This window comes from Atractosteus spatula, chromosome 16, assembly GCF_055471065.1.
Source record: "Atractosteus spatula isolate fAtrSpa1 chromosome 16, fAtrSpa1.hap1, whole genome shotgun sequence".
Classification (NCBI taxonomy): Eukaryota; Metazoa; Chordata; class Actinopteri; order Semionotiformes; family Lepisosteidae; genus Atractosteus; species Atractosteus spatula.
In genome coordinates this window covers 523528-545576 of record NC_142721.1, presented here as the reverse complement: position 1 = coordinate 545576, position 22049 = coordinate 523528, and the positions used below count along the sequence as shown (strand labels likewise).

The following is a 22049-nucleotide window of genomic DNA, read 5'->3' as shown; positions in this document are numbered from 1 at the left end:
GAAAAAGAGGGAGAGGTAGCATTTTGGTATTGTTTTATATTATTTGCCCAACTCAACTCTTCCAGTACTCATGAACAGTGCATGCAAACCAGGTTACTTCAAACCCCCCTAGTGTTCCCTGTCCCACAGAGTGGTTTCTCTGCAAGTTCTCACCAATCTCAACAGTCATAATTCCTGTTTTAATGCGCTCCAATACAATGAACTTAAAATGCTTTACTGTCATTAATGCCTTTAAAGTGTCACTTTTCAACCCATTATCATTTCCTACTTGATTCTGTGCAAGCGTCCCATTAGTGCTTCCTGATCAGTGGAAATGCTTTTCCACTTAGATCCACTGGAGTGTGTTTAACTTCAAAAACAGCGAGAGCCCCAAAAGCGTTGCTTTATTCCAAATCCCTGCCAATGTGCCAAACCCACGTCTAATTTATTTACTTTTTTAATCTTTTTAGCATCTCACCGACCCATTTGCTGCTCGTAAAGGCAAATTCAACAGCTCAATTATCACCCTATCTAATGTACATGCTCACTGATACAACACTCATGAGAAAAGAAACGTTAATTAAACAAGAATGAGCAGTAGAGTGAAATTCATTAGCAAAGGGAGCTGATTAGCCCAGAAGTTCAGCAGAACACAAATGGGAAAAGTTTTCCACTTTCAATTAAAATTATTTCAGTTTCTCTCTAGTTTTTATCAAATACATATGAATGCAGCAAAATACGTTAGTTCGGTATGATCCACTGTGTGTATTAATTAACCTGCGTATTTTTAACTGAGCAATCAAAAGAACACAAGGCTCCTCAGCCAACTAGAGCCCACTCACGGTCCTAGAAGACCAGCACATCCTGTTGAGTCTTTTACTGAAGGGGCCCACCAAGATAGAACTGAACACAGATGTGTCCAGAGATTTTGCGTGAAGTCAAGTTCTAGACTGAAACACAGAACTTCCCCCGCTACCCTGGATTGGAAGAAGCAGTTTGAAAATGGAAGGATTGATAGGAAAGAGCTTCTTCTCAGTGAGGATCAAGACAACATGGAGTATATTCTTTAGTCTTTAGTCACAGAGCAGGACTATACCCTGAATGGGACACCATTTCATCCAGGGAGACACCCGTTATCCTATTCAGCATGTGAAGACTGTTAGTAATTTTAACCTAAACTGTAAATGTTAAATCTTACTTCCCAATGCTGCGAGTGATCTCACCCTGCGACTCCCTTGGTGTCTCACTGCCAGAAAGACTTGTGAGGGTCTGAGTAGACAAGCCCCTTCTTATTTGTATGTCTTTTATAGGGATGGCTGGACAGGTGCAGCCAATTCCTTCATTTCCTTGTGAGCACATGGCACATGAAATGTCTCATCGGTGCCCTCTGGTGGTTCCACCCTCTCTTCACATCCCAGATCTGGTTGCCCTGTTCAACCACCCCTTGGGCACAGGGAGCATCGCTGCATATGCTAAAGTATAAAAGGAGTGCAGTAAAATCCAATATGCATCTTAAATATGTAAATGAGTCACTCAAGGCTAACACTGTGAGTCACTCAGATGTAGTATGGCTGCTTGTTTTTTAAGTATTACAATCCAGGAGTATTGCATCCCAACTGCATCCAAAAAAATATGGCTTCCAATCCAATTAGATACCGAAAAAAAACCTCCACATTCCCAGCAATGGATTCTGTGCCATTCTCAAATGGTGACTATTTAAAGTGGAGATATTCGATTCTTATAATCTATCATTGTAGCCCTGGGTACAGTACAGTCTGTCAGCACTTTCTCTGCCTTTGACACACATGCAAACTCTAATGAGCAGGAAAATAGTAACAAATGAGACCAATCAGGATTTGTTCCTTCCACTGTCGGTTAATATTGCTGCAGATGTAGGTAATGGTGTCTTGAGTATGAAACAAGGTTAATCGCAAATTTACTATGTAGAACAAATGGTGTTTGTTAAACTATACCCATCTGTCAACCATGCCACTTGTTCATTCCACAACAGTTCATTCGAGCAAGAGGTAGTCGAGATACTTGAATGAGCTGACCTATTTAAGATATAGCAGGCCAAAATCGAATTCTGTCTCTGAAGCTGCATCAGTTAATCACATTCATTGGCTGAACATGGTCTGCTTGACTGAGAGATCAGAACACTCCATTTACAGACTCTTCTCATGTTTGGGTTGGTTGAGGCAATTTTCAGTTGAACTTAATCTGAATCAGCAGGAGCACCAAGTTTGGGAACTCCACAGCAAAATGAAATCCATCTATTCGTAAATCTGTTTTAGGAAAAATCTCTGAGCAATATTTAGTTTTACAGTTCTATCTATAGCTGTCTAAGACAGTTTAGGGAACTTCTCAACAAATTATTTTTACCTGTGTTAAAGATAAAAATATGTCAGCCCCTTTATCCCACTCTGTCACCCTAAATTTAGCACCTCACAGAAATTATAGGCTGTCAGAGCCGCAGAGTAATGATGCTGTCACTCTGCTTTTGAACAGTTCAGCGGAAATATCCACTTGACTTCCAACAGGGGCGAAAATCGTATCAGTGACGCTTAGAACGGAAGCCCTGCTCCCCTCTGAACCTCTGTGTTCCTGCTCTTACATGTAGGTTTGTCTTGCGCTCGAGGCTGTTCTCCCTACAGCATATCCCCCTGCTGCCCCAGGCCCGTCACATGGATGCAGTGACAAAGTTCCAATTTGTACGTCACCAGTCCATATCGCTCTCTTGCCCCTGGTGCTGAGGCTAGCTGGGGGGCTTCAGACTGCCAATGCATAAATGAAAGGGAAAAGCTAATGTTTTCCTAATGTATGCATGGATCAATTTTTCATTCATTTAAGGGATCTTCATACGCAGGATTAGGAATATTTATGAGACCCAATGAGACAGAATGAAATTAGAGATGATGATTTAGAATCTACTGGGAATGGCAGCTGTGATAGTTTATAAGATTGTCTGGATTTAGCATTCAGTTTCTTTTAACTGTCTCCACCTTTTGATTTATCCAAAATAATCACTTTGTAAAAAAAATGATTTACAGTACAATGGAAGTAGCAAATTCTTTGTCAGGTGTATCACATCTATATCTGACACCCTGGCTCTAAACATTTGCACAAAAAATACTATTTTGATCCTGTATATTAATGTGAACTCAGACGCAGGAGCTGCCTCTTTACACACAGGCTTGTGGGAGTGTAGGAAATACACCCAGTCACGAAGTCGAAGCCGATACCCTACCTTCTTTCTGAAAGATGGATGAGATCCTCCATACCTACCAATGGTCTCCTCTCATTTGTAGTCTTTCTAAACTTCGGAAAGAGGAAATGTTTAGGTGTGGTCTGACATCAGCCTGTCCAAAGCCTTTGCCTGTGTGTGCAGCAGAAACCTAAAATACACTAACAGTATAACCAGCCCTCAACCTCCCCCCTTAAAAACCATCACTTTGAACCTGTAATCAAGAAGGAAACCGTATCAAAGGGCTCCTCTCATGTTCTCTGCGCAGATCTTTAGCAGCAGTAAAACCAGCTAACAGAATCCTTCTGCAGGAAACAAAATGGTGGTGTCACTGGTAAGGAGAAACAGTGAGAGACTCGTGGAAGAATCCTCAACAGTGTGCTCTTCTTCCAGAAACAAAACTCAACAAGACAGGTCCAAAACATATACAGTGGATATAACCTAAGTTACCATGGTTACATTTCTGAGCTGCAGCACTAAATCAGATTCTGTGCATGACTCGGGCAATTCTGAGTGTGTAATAAACATCCTAAGTTGCACCCTGTTACAATACGTCCCAGTAAAAATGACATCATTCACCTAGTCAGTGCACACCTAAAGACTTCATTTATGTAATTAAGAGCTGAGTGGTGAACAGAACAAAACTTCTCTAGTGGCCCCAAAACAACTACTTAAGCAAGGTGCAAAACAATCAGAATACAAGAGGGGGTGAATCAATGGCTGTGTGAGACATTAAATAAACAGGCTGCATTTAGACAAGCAAAAAGAACTGCCATCACTATTGCCTGTCAGATACTCTATACCTCAAAACAGCTCGCACATCAACACCCAGAGCTCCAGTGCTGAGATCAACACAAACTGTATATTCCCATTTACACATGTCCTGCGTTTCAATGATCACTTAAGGAAAAAACGACCTATTATCAGCTCTCACTCCCCAACGACCTGCAAAAATAATGGCTTATAATCACCCTCTCATCCCCAGGCACTTGGCCAGCACCTTCCTCCACTTAAGTGAGGATGAGGAGCACGCCCGCAGGATGTCAAACAGCTCTGGTGTGGATGTTCTGACAGGGCTACAGGGCAACAGGCTCCACCAGGCCGCGTCGGGAATAAATCGCATCTTCACTGTGTTTTCATAGAGCCCATAAAAGCCAGTGATGCAGACAACAGAGTGCTCAGTTTATAATGAGAGAAACACAGACTAGGAGGTTTTTCGCTGATTTAGTTAGAGTTTGGGCCTTTTATATTCCCCAAGGACACCAGCACCCTCTTTAATATTTTATAGTGGAGAAAAAAATGATGATAATCTGCCCGGGAGCTTCACAGCACATTTGCGTGGAGAGACAGGGTGACTCTGTGAAGAATCTGAGAGTGTGGTTTAAATAGCCTGCCTCTGAACTGGAGCAGTGTGCCACCCCTGGGGAAAACAGTCACAGTCCACCCTCACAAAACCACTTCAACCCTATACTATCCACATTAACCACACTAACCACATTAACCCTATCATTGATGCTTTAAAGTGCAGGGTAGCAGGAGGCATGGCTGCCTCGCAGCTCTGGAGCCTGGGGTCAGTTCCTGGGGTGCTGTCTGTGTGGAGTTTGTGTGTTCTCCCCTTGCTCACATGGGTTTCCTCTGGGAGCTCCAGGCTCCTCCCACAGTCCAAAGACATATTGGCAGATTGGCTTCTGTGAAAACCAGCTCTGGTGTGAATGTGTCTGTGTGTGCCCTGTGATGGACTGGCATCCTGTCCAGGGTGCGTGAGTGTGTGTGTCTATGTGTGTCCTGTGATGGCCTGGTGTCCTGTCTGGGTTGTGCGAGTGTGTGTGTCTGTGTGTGCCCTGTGATAGACTGGTGTCCTGTCCAGGGTGTGTGGGTGTGTGTGTCTGTGTGTCCTGTGGTGGTCTGGTGTCCTGTCCAGGGTGTGTGAGTGTGTGTGTCTGTGTGTGTCCTGCGATGGTCTTTCTCCTGCTGCTTGCCAGGATAGGCTCCAGGTCCCCTGTGACCCTGTACTGGATAGAGAGGTGAGAAATTGGATGGATATACTATTCATTTCTTTCTATTCTCTTAAGGCAGATTATTACTCCAATTTATAATTTATTGAAAAGTTGACCAAAATAAAAAGCCATAAAAATCTATGTATGGTTCAATTTTTGATATCACACCTTGTCTTGATATCCGTATCTTTATCAGCAGAAGCAGAATGAAACAGAACAGGGCTGTCTGTAGTTTTGCTACCCACTAGGTTATTCCTCGGTGTCTCTCTTGGTCTAACTTAATATGTCAACAGATCTCCCCCTCTGAGCCTCAAACTAATCAATAAGCACTTCTAATTAAAACTGGGAGAAACTAAGCTAAACTCTCGTCGATTTTAAACACTACAATGAAAACAAGGCGGGTGGTAACGGCCATGTTAGATTGAGAAGCCAGACCTCATTTACAGAAAAACCCAAATGAAAAACAACCCAAAGATGTATAAAGAAATGTCATGACAGCCTTGGAGTCTCAGACAGGGAATGGATCTCAGGGCGGGCTGGACGACTGTGTGAGACAGAGCGGACTCTCTGTCAGTCGCCTTGTCCCCCGCGTGTCACTCCAGGCCCAGGCCTGAATGAAATAATCACAGCGCAAGCCGGCCCACTGCCGCCACAGGCTCGGCAGGCGGGGAGAGAGGCTTATCGCTCACGAGCCCTCCCTGGGTCGGTTAGCCCCGCTCCCTCTCCGCGCGTGTAAACTGTCACACGACCGACGGCCGCCCTCCTGCCTGGCGCCGGAGGCGGCTTTCAAGGGGAGGTGCCGCTTCAAAGCCCCTCTTCCGTCGGATGCCACTCACTGCCTCCTTGCAGCATCCGATTCCTGCCTTTCCTTGAGTCATGCTCTTCAGTTCCCTGTTTCCCAATGTGCGTCTTTCTCTGGGTGCCTACAGATCTGTGGGTCTTCAATTAAAGACAGACGAAAGTGTAGCAGCATTAACGGATAACAGGCAGGATATAAATGCTATAGTTAAATCAAAATCACTTACGACAAACTGCAATGGATTCAACTAATGCAGCTTACTAGCTCTTTACGTCTTAACAGAAGCTTATGATTTTGCTAGAATCCGCCGACAGAACCTTCATCTATTAATTACACCTGCAAGCCTCAGTGGAAAAGGACCCACAGCGGCACTAAACAAGTACAAACAGCACAACAGCTTTATAAGCTTAAGCCCTAACCCCCACTTCATTCAAGCCCACGACCAATCACAGCGGACTGCAGAGCCGGACTGAAGTACGGAATTCGACAATGACTGCTTTGAAACAGAGCAGGGCTTTTTCAAGTTCTCAGACAGGGATTTATTTCCAAAGCTCTATTTTTTAATATTTCCTTTGAATCGCTCGTCTCCCTTTCCTGCAGCGTAGCTCTCAGTCCACCCGCGTGGCCACACGCCTGCCAGTTTAAACACACACCTGCATGTGTCCCGTATTTCGCTCGGGGCGGTTTTCTCCTGCATGCCCTGGGCTTCGGCACTACACGGTAATGGTGGCGCATGAATTGACACCTCTATCCCGTTTCTTCTCCCCTGTTAGCTGTACCTGATTACTGTCTCGCTGGAGATTAAAGTAATGATGATCCCTCTGACAGGACCATTTTACATCAGTCTAGAGAGGCCCCCACCCCCCACATTATCAGTGTGCTCGTGGGCTGAATACCATTTCAGTCCTTAGCAGACTTTCTCCTCTCCTGCTGCTCCAGAGGGAGAGAGACAGACAGAGCCTGTGGATCCACCTGTCCACCTGACTAGGTCCAGCCTGTCCAGCCTGTCACTCCCCAACACAAACACACAACAACTGAAATGCATGTGATATTTGTAAATTGGCACGAACGACCGATAAAAGGATGACTCTTGTCAGCAAAGCAGCAGGACAGTATAGGATACACTGCACTGTGAAAAGCTCCTAATGGATGCTTTAACAAAACGATGTTCATTTAGCCATCCATCTATTTTCTAACCACTTTATCTCGGAGTCTATCCCAGCAAGCAATGGGTGCAAGTCAGGATACAGCCTGGACGGGACGCCAGTGCATCGCAGGACACACAGACACATCAACAGACACGCACACAGAAACACACACACCAGGGCCAATTTTCCCAGAATTAACCTACAGTACCAGTATGTCTTTGGCTTCTGGGGGGAAACTGGAGCACCTAGTGGAAATCAATTTGAACACGGGGAGAACATACAATACAAACTCCACACAGACAGCACCTCAGGAACTGAACCCAGGGTCCCAGCACTGCGAGGCAACAATGCTGACCACTCAGCCACCCTGCCACCCATGTTCTTCAATTATGTAGCTTAAATCCACATATCCACCCATTTAACTGCTTTATGATTAGAGGCTCATGAGTTGGAGTCCAACTCTGCAGAAGTAGGGAGAGTGTAGAGAGAGCGGGATATATCCTAGAGGGAACGTCCATCACAGTGCACACGCATTCACTCACACACGCATACAAGGGGCAACTAAAGAATCACCAATTAACCTACTGTAGGCAACATGCGGGAAACTAGAGAGCCTGGACAAAACCCATGTGGACATGGGAGAGCGTGCAAACTCCTCGCAGAAGGCAGCAGTCCGGAATGGAACCCAGCACCCGCAGGCTGAGGCAGCAGCCACCCCACCCCACCGCCACCACTCCAAATCGAACTGTCGCTTTATACTCGCACGTCTTGCAGGATGGGACTTATTTACAAAGGGAAAACACTGCATGCTACCTTCAGATACAGAGATAACTGATAAATTGTTACACAATCTGACACACAAGCAGGTAGGATATCCAGTTTATTCCCAGCAATCAGAAACACTAGTTTAAAAAAATAAATAAAAAAAATAATAAGTTGAAACCTTGCTTACTTCACTTGGTTACCACACCATCTTTTCTCACACACCCCTCAGTTAACAAATAAAGCTATTTCAACTGGCATTTCAGAACATACCCTTTCGCCACATCTGAGATGTTTCCCGAGGCGTAAATCCGCTACATAGCGCAATCAAACATCTTGCCTGAGTTAATGATAACCTTTGACACCGCTCTCCACCAGACAGAGATTTTTACTTAATGGAAGATGCAGTTCAAATATGGCTAGCTCCATTACAGCTCATCCACCTCAATCACTGATCACTTGAATAAAATTACCCTCAAGCTTCACAGGTAATGAGTGTTTGCACTGAGACCTGTGGAAAAGGGAAAGATCAACTGGAGACAAAGCAAAATGAACAGAAAGAACTTGATATGCTTGTCTCATTCCTCTTTCTGCGGTTACCTGCAACCTGGCTGGCAGGGACAGATAATTATAGGGCTTAAAATCTACAATTTAGCACTAAAATAACTACTTTGATTATAGAATCATTTTGACGGCCAAGAAAATCTGACTGATGTCAACAAGATAAATGATTATTAAATCTTATGCTCGCATTTTCTGAATAAGAAGTTCTTCATTTGGAGAAGGCTTAATCCAATCCATACTGTATAATGAAAACACAGAATATCCAATAAGATTTTGATTCTTTTATTTCTTATGGGATAATTGCATTTTATTGCTGGCTTGCAATGATTAAGCAGATGAATTCTGTGCGGGCAGACTGTCTGGATGATCTGGGAACAGCTGGCCGGCCTTGGCTTGGCTGCACAGCACCTCTCTGTCAGTCGCCTAAACTATTATTTTTCATTTGGTATATTTTAAAAGAATAACACTGAATGCTCAAACAACAGTGTTAATGCTGTCCTTCCAGATCTATTTTTTTTAGTTTCTAATACTTTAGGTATTTTGGAGTCACAAGGAAGCCACAACCTTTCACACCAAACAACAGGCACAAGGCAGGGTACACCCTGGATGGGATGCCAGTCCACTATAGGGCACACCCAGACAAAGACATGCACACAAGAGGCAGTTTTCCCAGAAGCTGATTAACCTACCAGTACAGTATGTCTTTGGACTGCGGGAGAAAACCCACATGAACACGGAGAGAACTTACAAACTCCAACACAGTGGCAATCCAATCCTATGCCACCAAGACATTGACAATTGGAGTAATATCTTACACATTCCCCCTTCATGTCAGATATTGGCTTTAAAATAATCTCAAAAGCTTGCAAAGTATGCAGATGGACTAGACAGGGCTGTCTATACTCTATTCCCATTATTTATGGAACCTGTGCTATTACAATATAACAATAATACAAATATATTAGATGTACTATCTAAAACAATTGTCCATAAAATCAAACTTTGTGAGGATGATATTTTATTGCTAACCCAGAACCATAATAATCCCTTACTGTTACTACTTGAGCTAATTTACAATTATACAGTAGTTTACTGTATCAATAAATACCAACTCTTGTCGAAATCTGAAACTGTTATCATTTTAACTGGGTGACTCTGGCCTGAGGCTTCCAATGGGCTCTGAAATCTCTTTTGAATTATTACTGAAATGTTTTTTTTCTGAAATCATGTTCTACTCTTCAAATCGTGCAGGGAAGATCTCCAAAGTCGAAACCGACTTTGATTTCAATAGTTAAACATCTCACTAGTGTCAACATCTGTAGTTCTCAAGAGCTGAGGTGTTTGCTGGGAGGAAGAGGGTCTGAGACACCGATCAAAGGAATCTTCTGGTTTACCTTCGTCAATCAAGTTATGGGCAAATGATGAAGGGTCATCATCAGTTAAGGAAAAGAAGATATACCAGACAGGTAGAGAGAAGGAAGGACAGAGAGGAGAGAAAAGAAGGGAAAGAGAGGGGGAAGGACATGGGAGAAAGAGAAGAAAGACAAGGAGAGAGGTCTTATCCGGATCATCCTTGTCCAGAAACCCGGATTTCCTGTATACGGAATCCCTAGATTAAAACGACCTCTCCTGATTAGTGGTGCATTTTAAGAATAGGGAGATATGCTTCCCATTCACTTTGTAGCATCCGGGTTTATAGAGAAAGAGGTTTAATTGTTGGTTATATTCTGTTTGGTGGAGAAGGCAGGGTTTATCTCTCAAGTTCTAAAAGATTTGAATTCTTGGTCGCAGTCTGGGGATTTTCTGGATAGTCAGGACATAGGCTTCCGGGACGCCTTGTTCGCAAAGAGAGAAACGTGTTTACGTTACGTTTACATTGTGAGTTGTTTAGTGTGTCATTGTTAATGATAATAAATGTTTGTTTAACCCAGTGTGCCTGACTCTTTACCAAAGCTGTGTGCATGAACACAGCTTAGGACAGGCTTGGCCATGTGTGCTCAATAAAAAACAATATTAAAAAGCAAAAATACAAAGAATAATAGTCAGCTTCCTGCTGTATCTTTTGAAAGCTGAATGTCCCTAATGACTGTTCTTTAGAAAAAGACACTACTTTGTGCCGCTGACATTCACAGCGCAGTAAAGATGTCATTCTATTGGAGTGTGCTGGGCTTCAGTCCATTGGGTGCTCTGTCACCTTAACTACAACAGAATAAGGTGTTTTTTTTAGAAGAACTGCAAATGAAGTGAACTGGTACCTACTGACACATTTCCTCCCGCTAGTGCTGTTAACAGCTTTAGCTGCTGTAACAACCTTTCAAAGCGCTGCACATTTACCATCACAGAGGAAAAAAATGACTTATCTGGAGGCACGTTTCAGCGCTTAGAAAGCAGCATGAGCAGGAAGGAGAAAAGTAATCTAAACAACCGATACCAAAGACGGCTCCATGAGATTTTCCACAGGAAGCTCCGAGTTTCAAGCCTGTCTAACGTCCTGGGACCTGCTCCTCCATGGGGATGGACCACACTGTGCTGGAGTGAGCTAACACGCTTGTCTCGGCAAAGGAATGGGCACCTTCTGTGGTGCCATCGCCTGTGATGGATGGTTGGGGGAGATAAATTGCCCCCATTAGTCATGTAGACATTGGGGTGGAGGGGAGGGGGTAGGGAACCTGTTTCTGTACAACAGAATGGGACAGTCAGGCATCAACAACAGCAGCCTAATATCCCTCCCTTTATCTATATTCAAATTAAACCCATCTAGTATGATGCAATTACTTTTGGAATGTGCGTGTGTGTTAAGAGATCCAATGTCATTGCTCTCCACAGAGATAATTGGCATTATCTGTTATCCACAGAGCCTAATAACATTTGCCAAAAGGCCTTCAGGTAATCAGATTTTCTTTTTCATTTGTCAGCCCATCCTTTTTAACGCACATACACATGCACCGGATTTGCATTCAAAGAAAGACAGAGGGAGTTAATAATCTGTTAGGTGGCGTTTGCAAGGCAGCTGGAAGTCAAAAGCTTAGCTTCTTTTGTCTCATTTGACAATTTGGCGTGACATTGGCTTGGAGGACTGTATTTCTCTGGAGGCTTCTGGGAAATTACCCTACAATCTGCCTATAGGCCTGAGATTCTTGGGCTCTGAGAAAACCCCCTGCCTCACTCTGGCCTCTGTATGGAGTAGAAACGAAATAAAAGACTATTATATTTTGTTATGCATAACCTTTCTTTGTAATACACTAGATCCTTTAGAAATGGAGACACTCTTCCCTCCGGGTTAGAATGTCGAAACCCAGGACCCATAATGGTGAGAAGGTGCACTGTGTGGCGCTGCAGGAGGTGCAGGCATCATCCTTCAGATGAGGTGTCCAGCCTGACTGCTTCATCCTAAAGGATCCTGTATCTCTGCTTGGAAGAGTTGTTCACCTGAAACCCTGGTTAAATTTTACCTTGGGAACACACTGCCAGCTCTACAAAATTTCCCCATTAATTCAATGGGTGAAGCGATTTCTCACTTATTTATCGGATCTGCTGTGTAGAGAACGGCTGTGCTTCACTCAGGTGGGAGCTGCACTTCAGTGGTAGACGAAATGAATCCCCCCTCCTACCTGTGACTTTTTGATGGAAAGCACTATACAAATGCAAGTGTAATGATTGTTAAATAAGACTAAACATTAGTCATTAAGTACAAGGAGACTGCAGGTTTCAAGTTCAGCTGTTAAACGCTTCACATTCATAAATGTTTTATTGCTGCAGTTTGACATTTTTGAAATGTTATACACTGCAGCAACTCAATATACGCAAACGCGGGTTAATACAGCTAAGCATAAAGTTTTGGCTCAGGACACAAACACAGCACTAAGGGTGTCTCTGTTCCATATCCACACTTCTGGTTTCCTTCTACCTTGTATTTGCAATGCTAACCAACTTCTGAAAGGTAGATAATTAACACAGGGTAATTAGCAAGGCAGCACCTATCACTGCAGTGCAGGGAGATCAATGATAAGATGGAACACAAATGGCAGACCGGCCCCTAATTGGCAACCCCAAGGGCTGAGAAAGAAAAGCCCAGGCACTGAGCCGGCTCAAGTGCTGAGACACAACAATGTTCCATTTCAGGACTAGGCTTACAGCCTCGGGCTGATCCGACTCCGCAGGGGGATCCCCTCTCCTGACCACAGTCCGATCGCCCTTGCCCCCTGGGGTAAAGGAGGGTGGGGGGTAGTTAAAAAGGATTTCCTGGCACTTCTACGTTTAAGCACATTTGAGATTGGCACACAGGTCATGTTGACAGCTGCCAGGAGAAATTCCCAACTTTTTCTTCATTTTCAATACACAGTATACTCTCCAGTAATAATATTAATGATCCAAAAAGATTCTTCTGGCAATCTGAATAACAGATGTCTATTTAAGTGGCATCTGCCTGTCTAAACTGTTATTAATGGAGTGTTGGGTATTCAGCTGACACTCTAACAATCAAGAAAGCTCAGGCACATTGCATACTGTATCTACTTGCAATTTCAACAACTTGTGTGTTCACACTGCAATACTTTGACTCAGGAAAGTCTCCTGGCATTCTGTCCTCTGATTTAGTGCAAGCTTTGATTGTGGAATTACTGAGATCTCTGTTCGCAATACTGCATATACAGTAGATAAAAAATGCAGCGATTGTTTTGCAAAATCTATAAGAGAAAAGTGAAGCAAAATACTCGTTCACTTTGTACAGTTTAAGTCACAGTGGTAGTGTCTGCAGGACAGCATGGCCATGGTGCAGACAAGTATAACGTGCCCTGAAGTTTTCTAATGATATTAAATGGTTTTGAAGGTTTTTGTCTCACAACAACTGCAATGGAAATAAGTATTTTTCCTCCTTACACAATAATAATATACAGTACCTGTATAAACCAGGCAAACTCATGTCTTGTCCCCCCTCTGACCCTGGGTGGAAGCTTGAGGCTTGACAACCTCTGACATTTCTACAGCCGTCCAGGAAAATCGGCCGCCACCAGACCGAATCGTCCCAGTAACCCATGATTCACAACCAAAACACCAAGAATGAAACTGCCAAAGGGAATTCATATCAACATAAGCTGAAGTGTCCCTAATGCGTCTGCAGTATCAACAAAAAAAGAAAGGCAAAAAAAATCTAAAAAAAAATTCTGGACAAAAGCTTGTCTGGGACTCCAGTCTGTACTGGTCTGGTTCACAGTGAACATGAAACCCGAGACAATGCAACCTCATGGTTTAATCTACAGTAGCTATATAGCCCTACTTACGAATCTACAGAAACTTACAAAACTCAGCATCAGCTCTTCTTGACACTGCTCTTTTCTTGGCAAGTTAATATCTATAACCAAATGCTGGAGGGTTTAGCCCACTCAATCTTAAATTGGTCTGGCTTTCCAGTATGCGCCCTGCTTTAATTTATTGCAGTTAAGGTGCACATGGAAGATAGGAGGAATTTTCCACTGGGCAGCCCATGCATCAGCTTTATCAAGAGAATAATCATCACTCTATTTTTTTTGTTCACCTTGACTGAATGCCCGGGGAAAACAATCTCTTTTTCCAAGCACCCCTTCCTTAAAACAAGAACACATTTTATGCCTTAGTGGTGGTAAAGAGAAAAGAAACTTAATTTCATTTCTTTGCTATCCTCTAAGGATACAGTACTTCAGAATCTAGAAAATAAGCTGGGGCACACAGCATGCAAAGAAAATAATTTCTTTTACCATCTCTACATTCACAACATCACAAGAGGTACAAAAAAAGTAATTTTTACAAAGAACACAGGTTCAGCACGGGTGTTGTAGGCTCTCTAGCAGCCTTTGTGATAAAAACAACATTTTCTTTGTCCTTTGGAATACTGTATGATGTATGATGTACTGTATGTATGACGTAGTTTCTTAAAAAACAAATCAGATATTTCTGGACTGGACATGGCAGATGGTGCAGATGTGGCACACCTCCAGAGTTCTGGGCTCAATTCCAGCATTACAAGCCTGTCTGTGTGGAGTCTGCATGTCCTTCTCCCACTTGTGTGGCAATTCTCACAGTGCTCCAGCTTCCTCCCACCTCCCAGAGACACACAGGCTAGGCTTTAATTGGCCTTCATGATTAGCCTAGCAACAGACCAACGTCCCCTCCAGGGAGCTCTCATTAATAGTGTACATCCTCAGGCCCTTGGGGGGGGGGGGCTTCGGCTAGCCCCTGCCCTTACCAGGGTAGGCAGTCTGCTGATAGTGCACGGATGGATGGATTTCTTTTCGACACCCGAGTCCCATTTAAATGTTTGGCTGACTGAGTCAGTTTGCCTGCCTTTGACTTCTGAATCAGTCCTCTCTGGCACAGTGTCACCGGCTCACAAGGGAGACACTCTTCCTTTCAGCGCACTTCGGAAGCAGCTCGTGGGCTCCTCCGATCTGCCAGCCATCCTGAGAGCTCGTTTCATAGCCCTGCCGCGCTTCCCAAGTCCTTCTGATCACTGACAATTGTCAAAGGCAACGAGCAGCTCCAGGAGCTCCGAGTTCACAGCGAGGGTGTTTAAAATTTAAAATGAATAAAAGGGTCTGCTTTGAAAGGGTTTAAACAGTAACGGTTTTTTAAAAAGTTTGGAGCTTACGGGGAAAAAAGCTACTGACAAAGTTCCAAGCTATTTAAAACCTTGGCAGATATTGTAAAACTACTTTAGAGAAACTTCATCACATTTTCTAGATAAGCCAGTAAATGAATTCCCCTGGGTGTGAATATGTTAAGCAGAAGCAGATGGAAGCTGGTTACAGAATAGTTTCATCAAATCCCCTTGGGAGGGAGGGGGAGAAACAAGAGAAGCCTATAATATCTGAACCCACATCACCATGGCCAGCGTGAAGGAGTGTATTTGTCTTCGTCCATCCTCTTTTCTAGAACAGATACGACAACCCTAAACCTCAAAACCTCAAAAGAAAAACCAGACAGAAATCTCAAAACTGCGACCTCCCCCTCACTACCTCCCTGATCTGCAAGCCCATGGCACTGAAGAGCAGCTCCAGTGGCTGTGTCTCCTGAAAGCCACGGAGGTGGTGACATTCACTGTTTGGTGGCACGGAAGATGATGTCACTCTTCACACAGTGCCTGCGCAGGTGTGTGACAGGCACCACGCTGCAGGAGCTCCCCAGGCGAGACGAGTACTGAGTCAGCACAAGCTTAGGCATTCTGCGCACAGGAGAGCAGGCATAAACAGGCTGTCCCCTTTCATAGCTCCGTCACTAACAGAGCAAGGGCTTGGGAAAGACATTCTTCTTTATTGATTTTGCTTACATATACAGCACCTTGGAATGTTGTTAAATATACTTTGTCAGACCTATAATGTGGTATGAATTTGTGCTGTTAAATTAAAATGCACTCGACAAAGAGGCAATACTTTGCACTCATTGCACACGCTGCATTCATTACCACATGCTTACGCACGTTTATCTTGGCCTGGTGCATCATAGAGAGCCTAATGCACATCGTTATTTATTTGTTTAGCAGATGCTCCTATCCTGCCTGACTTACAGTACTGCAAAAATACATTTGAGTGAATGAAGAACACAGCTGTACAGCTAAATACAGGTCAAAATCAAAAGTAGCAAATAAAAGAAAAGTGGAAATGCCCGTCAGTCAAAGTAGTCACTGCAGCTTAGTGCAGGTGTAGGATAAATATATAGGATATATAGGTATAGGATAAATCCAAAGGAGAAGAAAGCGGTAATCATAATTGAGAATCCAAAAAATGAGAGTCTTCTGTAAAAGGAGACACAAGCAGTTTGAATACTACACAAATTACACAGCTGAGCAGGAAAGATTATTTGCACAGTGGAAAAACGGATATTAATGAAAAAGAAATAAGAAAAAAGGGACAAAACTAGCACACTGTGCATGGATTTCAGCCCTTGCAGGAGCACTCACCATATCGAATGGCTGTGGCAGAAGTCTAGTGCAGAGATGATCTGTCGAAAGAACTTTCTGGCTTCCTTGGGTGTTAACCTGCCCTTTTTTACCAGGTAGTCGAAAAGTTCTCCTCCCGACACGTGTTCTAGAACCAAATATCTGTTGGCAAAAGAAGGAAGATCAGTGTGAAAACCAGCACCCATTTCAAAGGCTCCCTTTCTGGTAAAAGAGAAGAAGTGTGACTCCCCCTGCAGAGCAGTCCTGCTCATGCCACTGCTGGTCTGTATGAGCAAGGTGCCAGTGATAGAGAGGAAGCTATTACTTCAACTTAACACATCGCTACACACCCAGACTAAAAGGTAACAGGCAACAAACAATGAGAGCCTGCAGCAATGAAATGCTTACTTCTTTCCCTTTAATAATCCTAAAATTAATAAGAAGAACTTCCAATGTGACAAAGTTACTGTATGTCTCCAGCAGGTCTAAATCGTACTTCTTCTGGACATGAACACCTGTGCTGATGCTCAGGATATAATGCTCCGGGTTTTAAGTACAGGTGATTTGATGCTTTGATGATACCGGGGTGTCATTTTCTAATCATTGCAGCAAAAGGAAGGAAAATCAAGCAAAGTGTTAGTCTAAATTGAAAATCTAAACGTTTAAAAAATGGGTCACAATCTTTTTGTCATTGTATACATGTCATGTTTGCTGTAAGAAATAAAAATAAGCCTGCTTATTTTAGAGAGAACAGTCAACTTATCGTTTGGGATGAGCACAGATACAAAATACAAGCAAGATATGGCATTTTTAAGAAAATGTTGCATATCTGCTTTTGCTTCTAAAGAACATGAAAGTAATTTCCTCTGCACTCGTTGATACAGAAATTTAACAGGGCTGATGGAAAAGTTGTACTGCTTGCAAAATCATTGCTTAGGAGCATGCAAAGAGACAGCAGCCAATATGTCCACTTGTTCTATGTCAGATAAGAAAAAAATAGAAACCAAGATGATAAAATCCAATAACAGGCTCATCAAAACCCTATTTTTGGTGACGTCAGTGGCATGGTTATTTTAAAAACTGCTAAACATAGCAAAACTTGGAGAGCTACAGACCTTATGTGAATTACCTTACACCCTAGCTTGTGAACACTAACCTAATAATCACACGCAATCTCACAGACTGCACAGCGCTGTCAGCAAGTCTGCCACAGATGACCGCCTCACCAGAAGGCACCTGCTGCCTCCTCTGTGACAGTGAAGCACACACCACACACCAGTGTCACACTCCAGTCGCCAGTCTGTTTCCACTTCATCGCTCCAATATCTCAACACATCTAGGTCTCATGCACTGGATCACGGGTTTTCCCTTGCTATCATCAACAGCCGGGGATTTAAAGACACCTCCTGAAGCTGCCAAGAAAATCAAGCTTTTGAAAAAGGGCATTACAAATCTCCTTTGAGAAGATTTTGTTATCCTAGGGATCTGTATTAAAACTGTTGCAGTTCCTAATTTATATCAGTGCTCCAAATTCTGGAATAGTTGGTAAAGTTCACAGATGATGCCAAAATATTAGGGTTACAAAACACTGTACAGTAAGTCTGACCTTAAATCAGTTATTTAAGTCTTATGAAAAATACTTGGTTTTCTTAAAGACAATGTGAAGTAGGCAAGTGACTTATTGGATGGTCACAAGTAGAATTTAAATTAAAGCTGTTACATTAAATTGTACAATTCAGTACTAAGACTTCATTTAGAATACTGTGTATGATTTTGGTCATTGTACTAAAAAAGGATGCTGCTGCTTCAGAATCTGTCCAGAGAACAGCAAACAGATTATCAGACTAAATCCTGATTTGAAAGGAATTTACTACTGTGAATTTCGAAGATCACAGACTCTTTTTAGTTTTAAACCGAGAGGACTGCAAAGGTACCTAGCATTCAAAATTCCAAGTATTCTAAATCCTCAAGTGAACTCTAAGCTTCTTGTCATACTGCTCTTTAACTTCTAAATTGTGTGCTCATTAATAGTTTAGGACTTGTGATTGTAAGTTGCCTTGGAAAAGAGTTCCAGCTCCATAAATTAAAAATCAAAACATACCATAACGCAAAAGTGTGACATCACAAAATGGAAAGCCTCTTTTGACTACATGTAGACTACACATGCAGGAAGTCATGCAAGCCATGTGCCGGGGAGCTAACTAAGAGTCGTGGGGAATACAGCACTGAAGCAGGGAGTTGGGATTTGGAGAGGACACACCGAATCTACAGAGATTGCTCTTCCAGAGGCCGCGACAAGCTTGTTAATTTTTCAAACATCTCCGCTACACAACCATGGTTTCCGACAGAAAACAGGCAATCTCGTCCCCTTTCCTTCTCCACAGGGAGATCTATACTGCAGTTTCACTTAGAACATAAATCAGTGACCGCCCAGAAGAGACACACATTGGCAGAAGTAAGGAAATCAGTGAGAGAGGCTGGTGTCGAGTCCTCTTAACTGAGTTGTGATGACCTTGTTCCATTAAATTCGGATGGAAAAATGGCGATTTTTTTTCAAAAGTCTGTGACATTCCTTCATTATAACAGTTCACGTGGGGAAGACCAGACATAGAGTTGATGTCTCATCTTCATGTTTTTAGGTTGCTTAGAGTGACGTCACCTCAAAGGTTTGTATTGAAGAATAAGTTTCACGGGGACTATTTTTACTTTAAATGTGTGCTCTTATGGATGCTTTATCAATCACATTTTGGGGGATTTTTTCTATTTATTTTTTTCCCTGATAGCTGTTGACCAAGGCGGTTAGCAATGTATTTCTATTTTTGTGACTCTTTAGACTCTCTCTTACTGGGAGCCTCTTGTAATGTGTAATGTAATGTGAGGAGGCGGATTTCAGGACTTGTCATGTGAGAACCGCAATTTTGAGTAGAGAAGGGGTCACCTCTCCAGATTTTTTGGGGGGAGGAAGTGTGCTATTTATTCCAATTATTTTTAAGTATGGGAGAGTGAATGGTGGAATTGATAACCATAATAAAGATCAATGCTAAGTTTCTGTCAATGTTACTGTGTCTCTCAATTAGGCTTAGGAGCCGCTACGTATATGTTATTCATTCAAGGAGGTGGCACTGTGTCAGACCCACGATGCCAGTGGAGGCTTGAAGTCATGCTGCTGATGGGGTCAAAACCTTTCTGCACATTAGTTCTACTGTAACTGACCTTATTTGAGGGGTTCTTAGGTGGTGATGTGTGTGTGGGGCTTGGTTATATTGTGTATCTTTCTGCGATAAATTTACATAAATTTAATAAAAAGTGTTTTGCAAAAAAAGGACACAATCATTCCATGAATAATACTTTTTCTAATAAAGAAAAAAGTTTCCTAAAACAGTACTCAGTGGGAAGCCCTCTAAGCCCTCTAATCAGATCGAAGACGTTCACCCCTTCAGGTAGAGTGGCGCTGTGCAGTGCATCTGAGGGCACAAGTGTTTTTTACATTGCCTTCTAACATCAATGTCTGGGGCCATTGACTTGTCAAAAGCAACCTTTTTCAATGGAACCAGGGCATAGGGCAAGAAACGGAAAAGAAAACCGATGGCACTAACAGGCGCCTCTTTTCCTGCGTTCTGGCAACCTCCACCTTCACACAAATCCCCCAGGGAACGTGATTCCTTCACAGATTTAAAGATTTACTCAAGCAATTACCTGTCACCAATTCAAATTAGGGTAAAAGTCAAACATGATTTGCAACTATAACATTTTCACAACGAAACTCTTTCCCAGCTGGCAGGGCGATTAGTCCCTGTCATCAGAATATTAAAAACAAATTCCGCTGCGATTTAAGCTGGAGAGCGCCTTTATCAATTATTGAGAACATGGGGTTTTTAAATACACAGAAGCTGCTAGGCTCCGGAAGCTGACAGAGGAAACAGAATGGCTGACTTTTTATGCATTTTTTTATTTTGCCGAGAAAAGTATCTGCATGTAAGTAAATTCCTCTGAAATCCTGTCTCCAGTTCCCTGCTCTCTCTGATCAATTCTAAGAGATGAGCTCTGAGCTGCTGCTGGTACTGCAATTACCAGTTTGCATTGAACATAATTGGCGGAGCAGCTATAACAGAGAAACACAGAACACAAGGAGTCATGATGGAGAAAATAAATAACTACAACACAAAGACAGTGTGAACTCCTTTCAGAACCTTCAGACTGTGAGATCAGTTTGTGGTCATTAGTATGCATGGTCATACAGTACATCTTTCTGAAAATAAAACTGAAAGCCACAACAGCATTAACACTGGCATGAAGGATTATTCACAATATGGTTACACACATAAGCGTTCCACATTACATTAACACTTTCCAATTAAGCATGACTGAAGACCTGCTTTGAGCAGTTATTAATGCTCTGTTTGTACTAGGTTTGTATTCATGTATTCCAGCTGCAAACCACGGAAATCAGACATTCCCCTTAGCCAAGCCCAAAGGAAAATAGTGGAAACACTGCGGTGCCTGATCTTATCAGACTGCAGAAGCTAAGCAAGGCTGGGCCCGGTCAGTATTGGACAGGAGACCTTCAGGGGTAATCAGGTCGCTGCAGTCAGTAGCACAGTTGGACCTGTAGGTGGTGCCAGTATTCTACATATTCAATATTCAGTTCTGGGGGCGGAGCGGTGGCACTGTGGCTCAGGTTCTGTGGCTAGAAGGTTGCCTGTTCAAATCCCGTGGCCGGTGTGTGCCTCTGTGTCTCATAGACAGCAAGCTGGGGTATGTGAAAAGACAAATTCCTAATGCAAGAAATTGTATGTGGCCAATAAAGTGATCTTATCTTATTTATATGAATTTAGATGTGGATCTGGGTCTTAATCTGGGTCATTTAAGATCCTGTGATGCTTTCTGTGAGAGAGGGTTTTTTTTTTCTTCTAGTCTGGAGTTGCTCCGTTTAAACAGATGAGTCTCTGTTTAAGTAAAGGGAAATGTTCAATATTCAGTTCAATAAAAAAAATCTTAAATCCTGTTGTCTCTCAGGAAAATATTAGAAAATACCTAGTGAACCCCAATTTATAGTAAAGGGTCGCATTAAAATTTGAGTTGGGAGAGCAGGAATAAACATCAGGGGAAGTCCCCAACAGCAGTGAAAATACTCACAAATATTTTTTGTTTTCGTAGACGTCATGCAACTTTAAAACGTGAGGGTGTTCTATGAGCTTCAGGATGGCTATCTCTCGCTCCACCTGCAAGAGGACAAAAAGAACACGATCATTCGAGAGACAGGAGAAATTTAATAAGTACGCTGAAACCTCTAACGTTAGTGGGAATAGACATTTTTGCTCCTGAATTTCACCCTAACTTCCAAAATTAACCGTACAAAGACACAAATCCAGCAGTAGGCAACATACTGTAGGTCCACTCAAAAGTAGTTTTGGAAAATTGACTGCAGTTCACTGGAAAACAGTATAAACAATCGATCTGACATTGTGTGTTACATTGTGCAATTACATACAGTACAGCATGTTATTTGATGTTATAACTCACAGTTGTTACAGTTTTATTTCTTTGTTTCTTTTTCCATGAAACTGGCTGTGACTGCGTCACCAGTTGCTGTTTTTTATACAGTACTTTTGAGCTGCTATCCTTTCACCTCAAAACAGTTTGAAAC

At 42.7% G+C, this 22049-nt stretch overlaps 1 protein-coding gene across 1 annotated transcript in view; it reads right to left on the bottom strand.

The window, feature by feature from the left end:
• Positions 1 to 22049, bottom strand: part of brsk2b (BR serine/threonine kinase 2b) — a 139007-nt gene that overhangs the window by 73295 nt on the left and 43663 nt on the right. Inside the window, exons 2-3 of the mRNA XM_088935141.1 lie at positions 21539 to 21624; positions 16424 to 16564 (exon numbers count right to left, since the gene is read on the bottom strand). Of these exons, the coding sequence (XP_088791267.1) occupies positions 16424 to 16564; positions 21539 to 21624 (227 nt within the window). The remainder of the gene's footprint in view (positions 1 to 16423; positions 16565 to 21538; positions 21625 to 22049) is intronic.